General features: G+C 45.9%; 1 protein-coding gene across 1 annotated transcript in view; it reads left to right on the top strand.

Annotated features, from left to right (window-relative positions):
• LOC143215470 (protein expanded) overlaps positions 1–15,329 on the top strand; it is a 113,953-nt gene extending 98,624 nt beyond the window's left edge. The window contains exons 6-13 of the mRNA XM_076437610.1: positions 4,316–4,395; positions 8,574–8,814; positions 8,933–9,208; positions 10,034–10,199; positions 10,283–10,591; positions 11,022–11,300; positions 11,403–13,258; positions 13,484–15,329. Coding sequence (XP_076293725.1) covers positions 4,316–4,395; positions 8,574–8,814; positions 8,933–9,208; positions 10,034–10,199; positions 10,283–10,591; positions 11,022–11,300; positions 11,403–13,258; positions 13,484–13,960 — 3,684 coding nt within the window. The 3' untranslated portion in view covers positions 13,961–15,329. The remainder of the gene's footprint in view (positions 1–4,315; positions 4,396–8,573; positions 8,815–8,932; positions 9,209–10,033; positions 10,200–10,282; positions 10,592–11,021; positions 11,301–11,402; positions 13,259–13,483) is intronic.
• The last annotated feature ends 1,622 nt before the right edge of the window (positions 15,330–16,951 follow it).

The raw sequence follows: 16,951 nt of genomic DNA, 5'->3' as shown, positions 1-16,951 counted from the left end.
CTAACGGCAGAATTGATTAGACCACCGGAGAACCCATTGCAAGCCGTGTTCCATTACCCGGAGTAGAGCTAGCGCGGTGCGCGCGGTTCGTCTCGCGATCACGTCGATCGATCTGTAACACACGTTGTACGGTTTGCATATCGGCCGTAGAAAAAGTAGGCGATTGAAATATTGTTTGGAATAACAGGCGCCAATTGAAGTATGGCACCGGTTGCTAATGGACGTGATTTATCGGCGCGTGTGCACGAACAGGACACGCCGTAGCAACACCTATAAGTGGGCGATCACCGTTCTCCCCGATGCGCGATGCAATGCATGGCTCGTTACAATGTGGCAACAGGCCAGGCGCCAACCAACGGCGGCAGTCAACATCAACAACGCATTCCTGCAGGGCCACCGACCACCATATTCGTATGTCATCGATTTCACGCTGTCTGTTAGTTCGGCGGCCAGCTCTCTTGGACTCGTTGATATGTTGCAACCTTTCACGCGGGACGGACTCATACCGAGCAGAGAGAGATTCGTTCACGATGTCCCGACGTCTGACGTGGCATTTCACAGTTTACAACCCCGTTGATTTCCCGTCGTTCGGCGTCGTTGATCGGGAACGGAGTCGGCACACTGGCCCCGGTCCTGTAAAACACACTGGGGAGCATAACTGAAACGCGAAAAACGCGGACAAAAATAATTTCTGAAAAACGTGCTAGATCCAGAGTTGTACAGTTCAGAGTGATGCACTTGATGGGATCCTTGAAATCGACCTTGAGATCGATTTTCCAGGTCAATTAAATTTGGAAATAATAAGCTGGACTTGCCGGATTTGGCAGTTGTCGGACCTTGAGCGCATCCTGTATCTATAATTAATAATTTAATGCGATGACTCTAAATCTGTCTTCAGAATTGAGTTGTTGCGTTATGTTCCCAAAAAAGAAAAATCAGACGTTATGGGAAGATAGGCTCAAATTTATAGAAAAGATATGAATCCTTTAAGAAATATAATTAGCCACAAACGTTTCCATCTCCAGAGGTTGAGGGGTGCTTTCTACCCCTAAAAAGCATATTTAGACGAAACAAAAGAACACGTATTTAATATTTTTCGGTGTTTAATAAGTACGTTCAACGTTGAGTAGTGTCACTTGTAAGACCGTAGACTGGTCACGTAATACATAGTGTGGTCATCAGTGAGGGGGTAAAGTGTATTCCGTCGATTTTAAGTAAGTCGATTGTAAGAGAATCATTCGAGCAAGCCGATTATATGTATGGCGTGAAAAAGGATTGTGAATGATGGATTCTAGATGGATCTCACTGAAAAGACACAGCCTAGCGAGATACATAGGTAACTCTTTGAACTTAAACTGTCGATGGAAAACGGCGAATAGAAGGTATACCACCGCTTATATAAACCTCCCCGCGGAAACGAGCGGATTCAGCAATCTCGGTTAACGAACACGGGCTCGAAAAGGCAATCAGCTTGGAAACGAAAACAAGCCGCGTCCACTCATTATACCGAAATGAAATGTGGCCGGGAGGATCGATCCACAGTCCTAATTTCACTTACCCACTCCCACGACTTCCAATCTATCTTAACGATAGACCGGCGTTTTCATTTAAATTTAGCAATCAAAAGGACTCTCGGTGGGTTTCGAGAATAGAAATTAGAAGTGACTACCACACACACACTGGCGCGCAACGATTGAACGAAATAGTGGGGTACGAGCGGGACAGCTTCTCGAGGTTGTGTAGTGTGGTCGATACATCATCGAGCGACCATACACGAGAAAAAAGAAACGAAATAGATGGAGAGGACCCAGGGGACAGAGGACGGAGATGGGCCCGCAGTTGTTAGGCCGAGGAGGAGGCGAGCAGCACGGCTAAAGGGAGAGACAGCCACCAATAACGAAGGCCCGCTCCAAATTCGGTAGCCGAAAATTAAACCGAGAAGGGTTTCTTGGCTGCGCTCGCGTCTAGACCTAGACCCTCCGGTCAAATCGTAGCAAATTATACCGTCGGGTCCATCCGCATATTTTACGAACCATAAATATTAATCCAGCACGGTGTATGCCTCTCCATCTTCCCACTTCTGTTCCTTGTCCGGTCTTTTCGCTCCTGCGGCGTTCTGCTCTTCTCTACCTTCTTGGATGGCCCGCGGGTACAGTCCCCGCTAAAATCGGGAGTCCTCTCGCGCAAACTCTCGGTATTTGCATACACTGTTGCTCAAAAGTATCGCCCACCGCTCATTGCGCATTGCGCGCGTCAGCTTTTCTTCCCTGATCGTCCCGAATGTCGGACAAACCGGCGTTGTCTGTCAGTGTACATATACAGTGCTCTTCTCGACAGTAGTTGCAATCCGGATAGCACAAAGACGATTTCGATCCTGCCATTAGGACGTTCAATCACAACTTTTCCCGTGTGGGTGTAGTATACACTGCTGAACAAAATGACGAGGCACTTGGACAATTACCCGAATAATTTAGACCTTTTCGTAAAGAGAGGAAAATGATTACCACGAATCGATTAGTGATGCAATGAGCTACAGATGTTTAAAGATCGTTACAGGCTCAGATGAAAAAGTAAAAACTTTAATTTTCTAACATCTTAAAACAATTTAAGTCCTTTGGACGAATTTTAAAATAGTTATGCGACTTTAGACAGCGGATCTTTATGCAAATTAAAAATTGTCTGCATCGATTGCAAGAGATAGAAACGAATGTTATTTTATCCTTTAATGATTTTAATAGAGGAGAAATCATATATTAACATCTTCAATCTTTAAAATTGTTCCACAATTTTGAATTTCGCCTACTCAATTTTGCTATAAATGCGTAAAGATCCGCGGTATGAACATTATCAACGATTACTTTTGCTTTACCTAGATTGCAACAAAGTGGAATAAAATAAACATTCATTTTCTCTCCTAGTATGTCTAATAGGTTGAAAATAATATAATACTACGTTCAACTTCTTCTAATATTTTTACTGTCTTAAATTGCATTCATTTTCGTCGTAAATGCATTAAATCCGCAGTGCAATGATTACGTTCTCGAGGGTGGCTTCTGGTTCACGATCAAAAACTACCATTGCCGCGAACCATAACCGTTAAAAATGTATTAAACAGCCGCTGGTGGGTACTGCGTTATTCTCCGATCGTTTCGAGGGTGTCTTATCATTTGGCGACGCCGTTAGCAAAATATTAAAGATATTTAAAACGTCGTCCCGTTGGGTTTACCGAACCCAACAGATGGTCGCTTTATCGATCGTCGAATCTCCTCGATCTCTCGTCCCCTCTTTTTAGCCAGTGCCGTTTCACTCTGTTGAGTTTCACGGATCGAACCGGAGAGATCCACGGGGGATTTAGTCCCGATTCTCGGTGGAACGCGTGTAGCTACCGTGCTTGAGGGCGCGTGGGCAGGAACGAGCATGGGCGTATTCACGGTTTGGTGGTTTCGCCCACGTTTGCAGGTTTTTCTTTCGTCGCGGTAGCCTGACCGCCGAAGTCGGCTGCTTCGTGGATCGCTTCGGGACACAGAGTTGATCTTAACGTTGCGCTGTGTTGGGCCGTTCCTATAAAATTTTATTATTCATTATTAGACTGCGGATCTTAAAAATCCTTAAAGATCTTAAAAATGAACAATTATTTCATCCCTTACTGACTTCCTCGCATTAAAAACAACATTACAGTATTCTGACTTGTTTTTTTATATTTTATCCAACAAATTTCTTCACAAATGCATCAAAACATCCGCAGTCTATTTATTATAGATCGTTATCTTCTACCGAATTTGCAAGAAACCGGAGTGAAATAAAAGGTCATTCTCTGTCTTAAGACGTTTAACAGGTTGAAAATAATACAACAGTATCCTTAAACTCTTCTAATGTTTTCACTGTTTCAAATTACACCTACTCGTCTTTGTCATAAATGCGTAAAATCCGCTCTGTCTAGTTCATTCTTTCCGATTTAGAGAGCTACGCTGAATCTGAAACGAGTGTCCGCGACGCGTTCTATATTTTTTACTTGCACGGATATTTATAGCCTGCAGCGCTTTGTAGTTTGAAGAGTTCTACTTGCGTTTGTATACGCGAACAATCGCGACATCGAGTATTATCGATTCGACGAGAATAATGAGACCGATCAGGTCGAGTTGCTTGTTCTGGTCTATGAAAGAACAATTCGATCATCAAAGCAAATGATTGTCTTGGAGTACTACAGCCGGATATGAATTCTAACATATACAAAAAAAAAAGTCGCGGAAAACATTCGTTCGCAAGACTTCGGAAGTCTAATTGTGTTAATCGTTCATTTTGTTTTGATTTGCAGGGATTAGACAGCAGCGGACGGCCAGCGTTCGTCCTCTACTTTCGCGTTCGTTACTACGTGGACACGCCATTGCTGTTAAGGTGAGCCGTCATGTTGAAGCTAATTTTTCACTTTGCACTTAGGGCCCAGCGACATATACGCGCAACCTGAAATTAACACTGACAGCATGCGAGTTACAATCTTTCTTGCAACTTGCTATCTTATAATGCAATCGCAAAGAGACGAAGGAAATCCGGCGATCGAATCGAACGCGTGAATAAAAGCTTCCCCGGTAGTCGTTCCCGACCCTGCTCGGGCTGACAAATTATTCACTCGAAAGAGGCTGGCTCCTCGCAGGAAGCTAAATTAGTCGAGGACGGTCCGGCCATCGGACGGCCAGCCAAATGGATTGCAGAATTAATCGGAGTAATTAGTGTTCCGCTTCAAATGTTGCCCGGTGCCACCGTGTTCGTCGGAACTGCCAAACCTGCGCGGCCAACTCGACCTTCATTTTGCCTTTTTTTCCCTAGCCACGATGCACCCAGATTAAGAGCGCTCTCCTAATTCGCGCTGCAACTCCGACCAGGATTGCCCTTCCGGATAAGCACGGGGTGGTGCATTAGATTAAAAGTCGAACGAACAATTTGTTTATATTTAGAAAATCGATACAGTACCACTAGACTAAAATCTAGCAGACTATACGAAGGGTTAGCGACTTAAAATTTTAGGGGGTTATCTTTCACCCTGAAACCATTGTTTTCCACACAATATCAATAAAAAATGTGGGTGGAGCCGCTGAACCAATCTTAGTCTGCTAGACCTTAGTGTTTACTAGAGTAAAATAAAAATTTATTTCATCCCTTAACCCTTGTGTAATCAACCGGGTACCCATTTACTGTATTTCTTTCACAACAATTTCTTAATGTACCTCCAAAAAATACAATTACAGGAAATGAAAACGATAATTTGAGAAGCGTCTTACAAAGTGAAAATTCGATGTGACTCACAATTTTGTTTTGATGGTAATGTTGTTGAAAGAAATGTCTTTAAGACGTCGCGTCTGAACGCCACGTGACTAATCCCCTATTGGCAGAGGGAGAGGGTAACTGTGTCCCCTGATCCGGCGACTGTTGCGAGGATTGCACGGTGAATTCGCGAATGAATGAAGCCGGTACGCCATTGGGTGCGCGACATCGTGCAGAACGGAAGCGGGGAAATGAAGCACCGGAGGGGATCGAGGCGAGGAGCGTTCTGCGGTTAGGCGAGCCGTGGGTCCTTTCACGAATTAAACCCTCGTCGACGTGGACGTGCGGCGAATGCGGCGAGGCCCGATGTAAATCACGGGTTTCGGGTGGAAATCAGAAAGCAACCACGGATCAGTATAATTACCGGGACGAGTGCTTTCATTTAATGCGTACGGTCTATCTATCACGCGCCACGTAATAATTTATAATTACAAGAGTAGAGAGAGAGAGAGGTAGCACTTAGCTACCGGACAGGAGTCGAGAATTCGTTTCGTGAGGGAGACCCACCCTTTTGCTTGCCCTTCGCATCGCCGTCACCTCTCTTTCAAAGCCTCTCTCTCTCTCTCTCTCTCTCTCTCTCTCTCTCTCTGTCTTTGTTCCTTGCTACCATCCAATCGTCTCTCTCCCCCTCCTCCTCGTGCCACCCCTTGCCATCAATTTCATCGGTATCTCGGTATACGGTACACGCAACGCTATCAAAATCTTCCATCATGTCCTTCGAGACGCGAGTACGAAGTCAAACTTCCAGCTGGACGAAAAGAATGTTCTCGTGAGAAGCAGTCGTTGTACATTTGAGCTGTCTTCAACCTCTGTTCAGTGGCTCGGCGAAAACTTGACATTGAAGCTTTCTAACACTGACTCTCTTAGCGCATTTCAGCGGCCATGTTTACGTTGCATGTTCAACGAATTCCGACGTAACTCGTAAGCACTCTGACCGCATCGTTTGTTTGCCTGCAGCATGAATGCGCGGTATTCTCGCCCAAAACTTCGCCCTCCATCGTGCTGTCGTATAAAGTTCCACAGAATCTAATACAGAATCTAAGTTACTGCCACTGAAAATCAAATTACATTTTGTTTCCACCTTCTTAAAATTTGCCCGGCTGAATTCAGAGTCATGTAGTTCATAATTGTTGTTTCATCTGAAAAAGCCGAGTAGTATGGTCCAACATCTAAAAAGTTGTGACTGGACTGCAGATCTTCATGCATTTATGGCTTCTGAAAATTCATTTCAAATCTACAAAGATTACTACTACAAAGGTTTCAACCTTCTTAAACTTTGGCTACAAACATCGAAAATTGTAATGTTTCTATATAAAACAAAATCACACACATCTTTGTTTAGGGTACACCATTAAATTATTAATTAATTACATATTTAAAATACGGCAAATGTGTCGAGATCGATTTTGCTAAAACGAGCACGTTCCGCGACCGTTCGCAAGTAATGCACGAGACACAGGAATCCTTTCTCACCGCGAGCTTTCGTAATCCCGGCGTGTTGTGCGGCAGATTTATAGGGCTGGTTTCTATTGCTATGCGCGGTGCGTTATGCGAACTGTAGCAAACGTGACTTTTCGAAATTCCCATGGCCTCACCGAGCACGTCATTTGTCATTACGCAAAGTTTGCATGACGGAGTGTCTTTCGACGCGAGTCCCATCAGAATAAACTCGAATCTCTATACACTGCAATTCTGAATTCTCGTTTGTACTCTCACGTTGTAATTTTTGTCACGTGCAAAAGGTTTATTTCAATTGTTTCGATTTTATTCGAGTAGATATAATCGCAATTTGATCGTGTTTGGTCTCGTTTTAATCAAAAATATTTCGCCAATCCGTTGGTAAGAAAAGCCAAATAATTTAATAAAAATTTTAATGAAACTAAATGTCAAAAGCATGATTAAACAGAGCGTAAAACAAAGGAACAAACATCCTGCATTTCTTTCTTTACAACCTAATAACTAAAACTAAAGCTAAAACTAAGCTAATAACTAACTAAAAATACATAATAAAGTTTCATAATTGCATTAGCATTGCCCTGAACCCCCTAGCGGGAGGATAAAAAAATTAACACTATCCGTAGAGACGAAAGTCACACTATGCGAGAGAAGACAGCAGATTTCTTTAGTACAGCACGTATTATTAAATTCTAAATAAAATCAATCTTGTCATGTTCATAAGTTAACATGTGTGTACCAGTTAGTTTCGAGGCTCGGCAGGTTTAGCGTTAAATTTGAAGACACCGCGGCGATCCGGCGCGATTAAGTTATATAACGGCACACGGATATCACGAGACACCTTGATTCGTTTCGTGCGAAGGAATGTCTTTATAAGAACGTCGACCGCGCGTAGATGCAACAAAGGTCTCGAACGAGGAACGCGTCGCCGTTAATACGGGGAAATCGAGAGACGGAGATGTAAAGATAAAGAGATAGAGAGAAGAGGAAAAAAACTTTTTTCATCTTCGTGGAAGCACGGGATTTAATTATTCACCAGTCACGATACGATTCATTATATCGACGAGCGTGTCGGGAACACTTGTGAACCATTCACCGTGGCACACCGGTCGATCCGCGCGATCTCTCGATCTTACGGTAACCATGAGAAGCATATCTCACAGAAATGGCAAGGTTATTATTATTAATTATGCGAATGGGTTTTTTTCGCCGTTCGCCGCGATACTTATCCGTTACACGGAGCTCGCAGCTTTGTCCCAGGCATTTCAAATGCCTCTCGAGTGGCGAAATAATCGGAAACTGTGATTCAAGGGATGAAACCACTGAAAATCATCGCTCTTCGTGGATAGAAATATTGTATACGACCGAACTTGTTTACTTTGCGATCAGCGTTGTTGCAAAAAATTCCTCCGGAGGAATTTATAATGTTACGTCACGTTCCGAGAATTGCCCCACCAACTTGCCAGTAGTGGGGGTACCTAGTGGCGTCACGATCAGCACAATTTTTGCCTTATTTGACTAGCTAACTCTTCAGCACAATTATTCAACGCGGTAACGCGGTTTAGTAAACGCGGACAAATGGATCAATTTTGATAGATATTTCTCATCAAGGGTTGAAATCTACATCTCCATCTAATTCGAACCGGCGAGAATCATAGACAAAAATCGAAAAAGTGGTTTATGTCGATTCGAAACTATGTCCATACTATGTTAAAATGTCCAAATAATCGTTCTCTGTGATTGGACATATTGTTGCGAGGTGTTCGCGAGAGGGGGCAATAACGATTCGATGATTTCAGCGATGAGACGACACGGCACCATTACTACCTGCAGCTGCGGGACAATGTCGTCAGGCATGGCGGCGGGGTGGAGAGCCTCCATCCTCACCATCCCCTACACGAGCCATCAATCGTTACGCCTTTGCTCACACTCGCGGGTCTTGCCCTACAAGCCGATCTTGGGGACTACTCCGAGGAACGGCACAGGCCACACGCAGGATCTGTGGGATACTGCAAGCCCACGGATTACCTTCCGCCTCACGTAAGTTCACACAGAAACTTCCGTCACGAAGTTCGTGCTTAGTTACGCGCAGTTGAGATGAATTCATATGCTCGCCACTGTGTGTCGAGACGCTACTGTAAATGTAATCGTGGTTTAGATGTGCCTCGAGTCAAATGTGCTCGCCGTGCTCGCGGCTCAGCATAGAGACAACCGGGGCCTCTCCAGAGAGGAGGCAGAGCTGCAATATATCCGGGAGGCGGTGCTGCTGGAGGCGCCGCTCAACGCTCACCTGTATCGGCTACGAAGAAGCAAGAACGAGGCCGGCCCAGGACGCATACTCCTCGCGATATGTGCTCGCGGAGTGCGAGTATACGCCGAGGAGGAGACGCCGCGTGTCTTCGCCTGGAACAACATCGGCAAACTATGCTTCGACGTTAGTATCACAACCCCTGCTACACGCGTCTCTCAATTACCTACAATTTTAAACATTATTTTCAGAGACCCTTCTTAAGTTGAGTTTCTCCTTTCCAGGAGGAAAGATCAATCTAGACCGCTGTCTCCCTCAAAAGTCACAGCTTTATCATACACAGGCTGTCCCATTTAAGTCGAGATTGTAAAAAATCTCGAAGACGTGTGATTTAAAAAAGAAACAAACTGACACGTGTCCTTTAGTGTTTCGAAAATCACATTCACAAAAAGTTGTGCCTCTTTTTACGTAGAATGTGACTCCGAAATAAAGGTCTTCATCTAAAATCACATGTCTTCGAGATTTTTTACAATCTCAACTTCAATGGGACACCGAAGGGTGTATTACATAAAGATATAATAGCAGTCTTTGAAACAGTATTTTATTCGAAGGATTCTCCAAACAGTGTGAACAACCTCGATTCTCAAGGTCAAAATTTTGTTTTTCATGGACAATACTGGTAACGAGGAACGAAAGTCTCCAAGGAACCGTTCCCTTGGCCAATAACAAAAGATACGTGCTGAATATTGTCACTAAAATATTTTCGGAAAAACCGTTGGTATAACTTGTAGCTTTCGCAACTTTATAAAAATAGACACATGCTGTCGAATAATGCAAATTACGCCTCGTAGACGTAGAAGAAGGACTTTCGAGGGAGACAACGGTCTAGATTGACCTTTTATCTAGCGGAAAACTCCATCTTCGAAATCCTGGGAAGGAGAATACCCCCTTAAGAGAGAGAGAGAGAGATCGTTTAACATCACCTTGAACTGTCCAATTCTTCTGACACAGCGCAAGAAGTTCGAGATACGCGCCGTCGATCAGCCGGACAAGCTCACCCTCTACAGTGGCTGCGATGACAAAAGCAAGCTCCTTCTGGGGCTCTGCCGAGACACTCATCAGTTCTCCATGGCCATAGCACCCAGAGTGAACGAAGCGAAGAGACGCGAGGAGGAAGGTGAGATCATGTCAGATTAAAAGAGAATTTTTACATCCTTCATCAGTTTCGTTAACTGTGCGTTACTGTTTGTCCGTCCGCAGAAAGGAAGGTGCTTCGGGACTGCTACATGTACCCCGCCCGTTGCAAGCTAAGCTTGACGGCGCGCGGTGCACGCGGTGACCAACGGATCTCTGTTATCTCGAGCACGTCATCCAACACAACTTCTGGAATTGTCAGCGACCGGGTGCACAGCGAGGACGAGCCGGACACCGCGCCAGCTTCGACCGAATGTCTGCCACGTCTTACCGAAACTACTTCGCACTCGGCTGTCCAGTGCGGCATTGTGAACGGCACCAATGCGGACGTCGAAGATCGGTCGTTACCGTCGTCACCGGTCTCCGCCGTAGATGGTGAGCGCAGTCATTCGATCGCTTATATCTCCTCGAGCTTGAAAATTCATTTTTGCGCGGCGGGATATCAAATTTGGAATGATAAAAATGGACCGTCTAACACATCACTCATAAAGTCTCCGGTCTAACTAAGGAAAACGAATTTTTTTTACACTGGTGGCCTTAAATCGTTTTCATAGGTCCACTGTTTTAAATTGTACACACCCATTTTTGTCATAAATGCATAAAACCCGCAGTCTGGTGATAACATATCGATCTTTAGTCAAAACGTCAAATGGTCTGAATGAAAAGTCGAGCAAAAACGGCTTGGCACGGAGCGTGTTAAGTGGCAAGGACCCAGGGTCCAGGTACTCCTCGGTTTGGGTGGAATCGCGGAAACGCGACGGCGAACAGTGGGGGTGTTATAAAAACGGATCCGTATAATTTTTAGAAGTGGACGGCGCGGACGGCACGCCTACGACGGCTACATTGAGATTGGCGTCGAGCGCGGCGACTGCGGCCGAGGGGTCACAATGTAGCAGCAGCTGCAGCACGGTCGTGGTCGTGAACGCACCTGCTGGTGGACCGCCTCGAATGCGTCGCACATCGGCAACGTCCAGTCTAGAGCTGGGCTACTCGCATACGGCACAGAATTCGGCGGTTTCGTCGGAAACCGCCAGCTTTCCTGGCGCCATTTACGACAGGTGCAAGAAGGGCGGCAAATACGCAGGTGAGATTCCTTTCTAATCGCGCGTGGCGACTCGCGCCCGGACGTCTCAGTCCCGAGAGACACCGACAGGCGTCTGGTTTTACGTGAACGTGTCGTTTCCAGGTACGGACATAGCGAGCGAGACCAGCGGCGTCTACACGTTGCGGAGCAGCGAGATGCAAGACGAGAGAATAGGGGACTTGTATTCGCCGACGGGAGACGCGAACGAATCGTCGGCAGCGAGCGACGTGTGCGCATTAAGCTCCGTTCAATCGACGACCGACGAGGCATCCGTAACATCCGGCTTCTACACCATACACAGCGGTCTTAGATCCGAAACCAGCGACGTTTACACGGAAGACGTTGGCACGGAGGATCAAGAACCGATTTACAGTGTCTGCAAGGGTGACGAGGACGTCGCGAACGTCGTGTCTACGATGACCGCGGTCACCCTGGACCAACAACTAGAAGACTCTAGATCGCGTAGCAACAGCATACTGAGCGCGGGAAGCTTCAGAGGCGATGGTAGCGATCCTTCCAGCGTGGGACCATTGTTGTCGGCCGACGAACTGTCCGATCTCATTGTCGGACGTTATCCGCCTCGGAAGACAATCAGCAATTCCATGGATTCGGACTGCGACTACGTTACTATGCCTCCGCCGCCTCCGCCGCCGAGGACAGACAGCGACAGACAGCTTCCTCCGCCTCCTCCGTATCCAGTGAGCATGGACTACGCGACGTTGAACTCGTCCAGATCCAAGATACCGGATATAGAGAGGGAACCACCGCCTCCACCGCCGTACAACGCGACTCGAGGCGAATTCGTACCGTTGCCGCCGAGGAGGACCGATCCACCTCCACCACCGCCCTATACGTCGCCCAGAGAAAGAATCCAGATACCACCGCCCACGCCTCCGAGAAACGACGCCGTGATACCTAGAGAACCACCGCCACCGCCTCCCTACCCCGAAGTTTCCGAGGTCACCCGGCAAGAAGCGATCTCCACCCTCTATCCGGCCGCGAGCGAAGAGATCGTCTCGCGGGTGACGTCGACAAAGATCCAAACGAGCCTGGCGAACAGCAAGGCGAACGTCAATTTGACACCGTTGAAGAGCAGCTGCACCCAACCGACGGCGAACGACGTATCCGCGATCGCCCCGAAACCACCGCCCAGAATTCAACCACCCACTTACCCCGGTGACAAAATGAAACCCACGCCGGTCCATGCACCGGTCGCCGCTCTAGTTGTCGGGCCGAATAATTACCTGGACGTGCACGCTTCACGAGGTGGTCCGGTTTTGTTGCCTTACTTAACACCGCCGCCACCCCCACCGCCTCCTCCGCCACCAATGGTTCATCCCAGACAACCTCCTCCACCACCGCCTAGCCTGGCTACCGTTTACACGAGTCAGGTGGCCAGGTCGCAAATCGAACAGTACAAGCAGCAACTCTATTCCGATGTCGATTACGTAATGTTCCCACTGAAAGATCCCGCCGTCTCCAAGCAAGAGTACATCGACGCGAAGCAAGGCTCGCTACTTGCCGCGATGGCCGCCTATCCGCCGCCTCCCTATCCCTCGTTTAACAATAAATCGCTGGTAATGTACCGTAGCACGCCGTACCTTCCCGGCTCGTCCTTCTCCTCACCGTCGAAATACGCTTCCAACCAGAACCTTAGTAGCAGCGACACGAGTTCTAACAATTACTTACCGCATAGTAACTTGAGCAGCCATTACGCTGCTAGTACGAGCTCGCTATATAGTGGGGCTACTTGTTCGTCGGCAGGGAGTCAGAGTCTTAGACGAGAACCACCAGCCCCAGCACACCCGCACACCCTCCACGCGTTCTCCAGGACAAGGAGCGACGAGAACATTTTGAAGTGTTTCGACTCGCCCTCCAGCATCAAGCTTCAGTCCCTGCCGCAGTTCAAGCACCGCAGGCTACCACCACCGCCACCGCCGCCCCCATACGAAATACAGGTACGGCCAGCCAACACCTAATACACAAAATTTGTCTACGATCTCAGGATTTTGCAAGAAATCGATTTTTGTGAACAAAACTAATGTAGTAATTTTTCGTTGAACGGATTTCACGTAAAGTGGGACCAAGTTTTCGGGTTCGCACAAGTGATACCTTAATTCTTCTGAGGAGTGTAATTAAATTCGCTTCGTATTGTGACTGATGAGAACCGTGTCCCGTTGCAGAATCTCGAGAAGAACCAGCCGCTCCCATCAGCCTCTTCGTCGTCTTCGTCGCCGAAGAAGACGCCGAAATCGAGCACCGTGGATGAGCACGAGGAAGGGAAGGAGGACGGAATGCTGGACATACGAACGTTGCGGGAGAAGAGCCGCAACCTGGACTTGCCATTGATATCAGCGCTGTGCAACGACCGATACCTGCTCAAACAAACGAAAGCGTTCGTGATGCCGAAACATCCGACCGAAGCGACATCCTCGACCTCGACGAAGAACGGGACGAGAAGCAGCAACGGTGGTACGTCCAGCAGGAACAAGTATCCAGTGAGCGGCCTGTCGACCACGCAGATCACGAAACCTCCTAGGAAATCCTCGACGAGTACTCACAAACACCCTGCCGAGGTGAAGGGCAACGCTTACAAGGTCACCAATTCGACAGGCGTGTCCCCTGCTAAAAAGGAGCCGACGAGGGCGTCGCATTCGTAACGGAACGTCTCCTCGAAGCTCTCTCAAAATTCTAGAATTCTATACCTCGACGAAAGTACATTCCAATATGCCCCTAAAGATTCTGCGACAAGTTCTTGTTCTTTTTTTTCTTTTTTAATATGATAGATAGTAGCAAAAAGGACAGATTCTGATAGCGTAGTCGGGACGAGAAACGAAACCGCTCGTTCGGGTCCACCATCTTTCGTCCTGGTAGGCGGAGTCTACCTTCTACTTTCTTTCTCTGTCGCTGTTGTTCTATCACTCTCTTTTGCTCAACAGAAGTATAATTGTATCGCAGATCTGTTCTCGTTTTATGTATTTCGTGTACTGTCCTGCGACGTGCTCGGTGCCTCGAAGAAAGTGACCTTACGGGGTAGAATCGTTTCCAGGATTGCAAAGGTGCACGTGCACCTTCTCATTTCTCAGTAGTCACTTGTCAGTAGTCAAAAGCGCTAGGTAAAAGATTAATCTGGACCGCAGTCGCCCTCGAAAGCACAATAATTTTCAGTATTCAGAAGCATAAAGTGACTCCTATGAATATTCGGACATTCTTAAAAAGACGATAACTTCTTTAATATTCGAGCACAAGATTGGAACTTTTTCGAGAAGTTAGGACAATTGATTTGCTACACAATGTGATTTCTGAATTGCAGAGAAAATACTAAAAGTTCGCCAATAATGTCGCAGCTTTATGCTCGCGAATAATGCAAATTACGCCTTGTTAATCGAACAATAGGACTTTTGAGGACGATTGACTGCACTGAAAACCCCCATCCTTACATTATCGAGAAATAGATCTCGTAATCCTGGAAACGAGTCTACCCTGATAAAAATGATCGACACTGTGGCGTCCGAGATATCGTTAGAGAGAAATGAAATTGTGCCTTAGCTACTATTTTCTGAAAGAATCTTCGTGTGTACTTCATTCGTGATCTTTCGCGGCCTTAGGTGTCGTACGTTAGAGGAGAATAATCTCTCGTTCGGAAAGAAGAAACTTTGTTAAAGTACAAAAAGATATTTTTCAATGGCTCGTAAACTCTGGAGACTGCATTGGTACCGTTCTGACGATGGAAACAACGCGAATCGATGAACAGCCGAGAGAGACAGAGCTAAAGATAAAGTGAACTTTCCCTTCAGCATCGTAGTCGATTCGTTCGCCGATCCGACTAATAAGTACTTAAACGTTTTCTTCGTTAAAGGCCGTGCTTCTTCAACTCAGGGTGCCATTTTATCACTTACAATAAACTCCTACTCGTCGCGAACACTCGAACAGTCCGATGAAGGGTAGAGATGTACGGTTTCGCCTCGACGACGTATTAAATAAATGCGACATGCGAATCCATTCGTAATGCTAATTAAGAAGCAACAATGGCGTTTATTATATCGTTCTTATTTCATCTATTATGATCTCTCTGATACTCCTGAAAGAAAATTAAATTGTATTCTTCCTCCGCGAGCGAAGCTTTCCTTGTCGCGCGTAGAATAGTGGAGACGTGAGCGATTTAAAGCGTCCATTAACTTCCTCTCTCTCTCTTCGTTTCCCTTCATTTTGTTTTCTTCTCTCGTTTTGCTCAAATAAGCGGTTAGCGTGATCGGTAAAACAGTAAAACGCAAAATAAAAAACAAACAGAAATTCGGACGCGAACCCCTGTGCGAGTCCTAGCAACAAAGAGCGCTCTTGTAAAGTGCCTTAATCGTCTGTAAGAGCCACCATTCTTCTAGGTACTAATTAACAAGGATATTTTTATACAGTGAAAGATGGCGGGCTTCACGACCATCGTAACTAGAGACATACTACGTTCCGATGTTCACGAACGTAATATTTATTACCATCCACGTTGTTTTTTTTTTGTCTTTGTACTTTCTACTCCATTTTAATATCTCTTTCAATCAGTGCTCGCGCTTTATGATACTTTTTTTATCGAGGCGTTTCTTTGAACGCACGCGCCTACCGTAACTGTAAGTGTAGTTTTGCTGGTTACTAATGTCACACGATAAGCTCACACGTGGTTGTCGGAATGCTGTTAACCGTTAGGCGTTTTCTGTAGAAACTGTGAAATCAACTGAACACGGTCGACCGACAAAAAATGATTCTCTACGAGAATAGTAATACGTTAAAAAGCGATCCAATTAATGGGAACTGCACTATACAGGAACACCGCGAGACAATTTTTACTGTTTTGTAAAAGATCCGCGTGGACAAGCGCGAAACATTAATCATAGATCATAGTGTAATGGGTAATAATTTAGCCGTAACGTTGACTTATGTTAATTAATACTAGATATTAATAATATTGCAACACGAACCATGTCTGTACATAGTATTGCGTGAAATTATAGGACTTGTTGTAGTCGGAAACCTCATGTATGTACCACGCGCCACCTCAGCTACGAATAATAAACTTTTTTTTATAATGAACACACAGTCGCAAAGGTCCGTCCCGAAACGCCATCAATACTGCAACCTATACGTTCATATTACGTGAAAGAATTTCAAAGAAAGAGTGTGTATATGTACAGGGTGTTTCGTCTTCGTTTTTTAGTTACATACTAACAGTTAAAAGATCCGCCTGAAATGCTACAACCCGACTAACAGTGGTATACGTCACATGAGTACGTATACCACAACGTGTACACCTCTGCCGGTCGGATTGCCGCATTTCAGGGACATTTTGAAGTGTTCACGGGGATAACGTGGAACTTACAGTGATCTGAAATACCACATTGCTGTAAGTTCCACCACCGACGAGTATCTCGTCTACAAATATAGGATTCTATATCTTGTCTATGGTTGCAGTTTTCAGTGCTTTGACGCCTGACTTTCTCTGTGCTTTTGATTTTTTCAGAAACGCTACTGCTGCACCAAGTCGATCGGAAACTAACCTGTTCGTCGTTAGCATCGAACACAGTTATCTACATTAGCAGAGACTAGAACCCATTGGCTCTTCGATGATGTATGAGATATTTCTATCCCAGACGAAGTATAACACA

Source organism: Lasioglossum baleicum, chromosome 2 (genome assembly GCF_051020765.1).
Source record: "Lasioglossum baleicum chromosome 2, iyLasBale1, whole genome shotgun sequence".
NCBI lineage: Eukaryota > Metazoa > Arthropoda > Insecta > Hymenoptera > Halictidae > Lasioglossum > Lasioglossum baleicum.
This window is presented reverse-complemented; position numbering and strand designations above follow the sequence as displayed.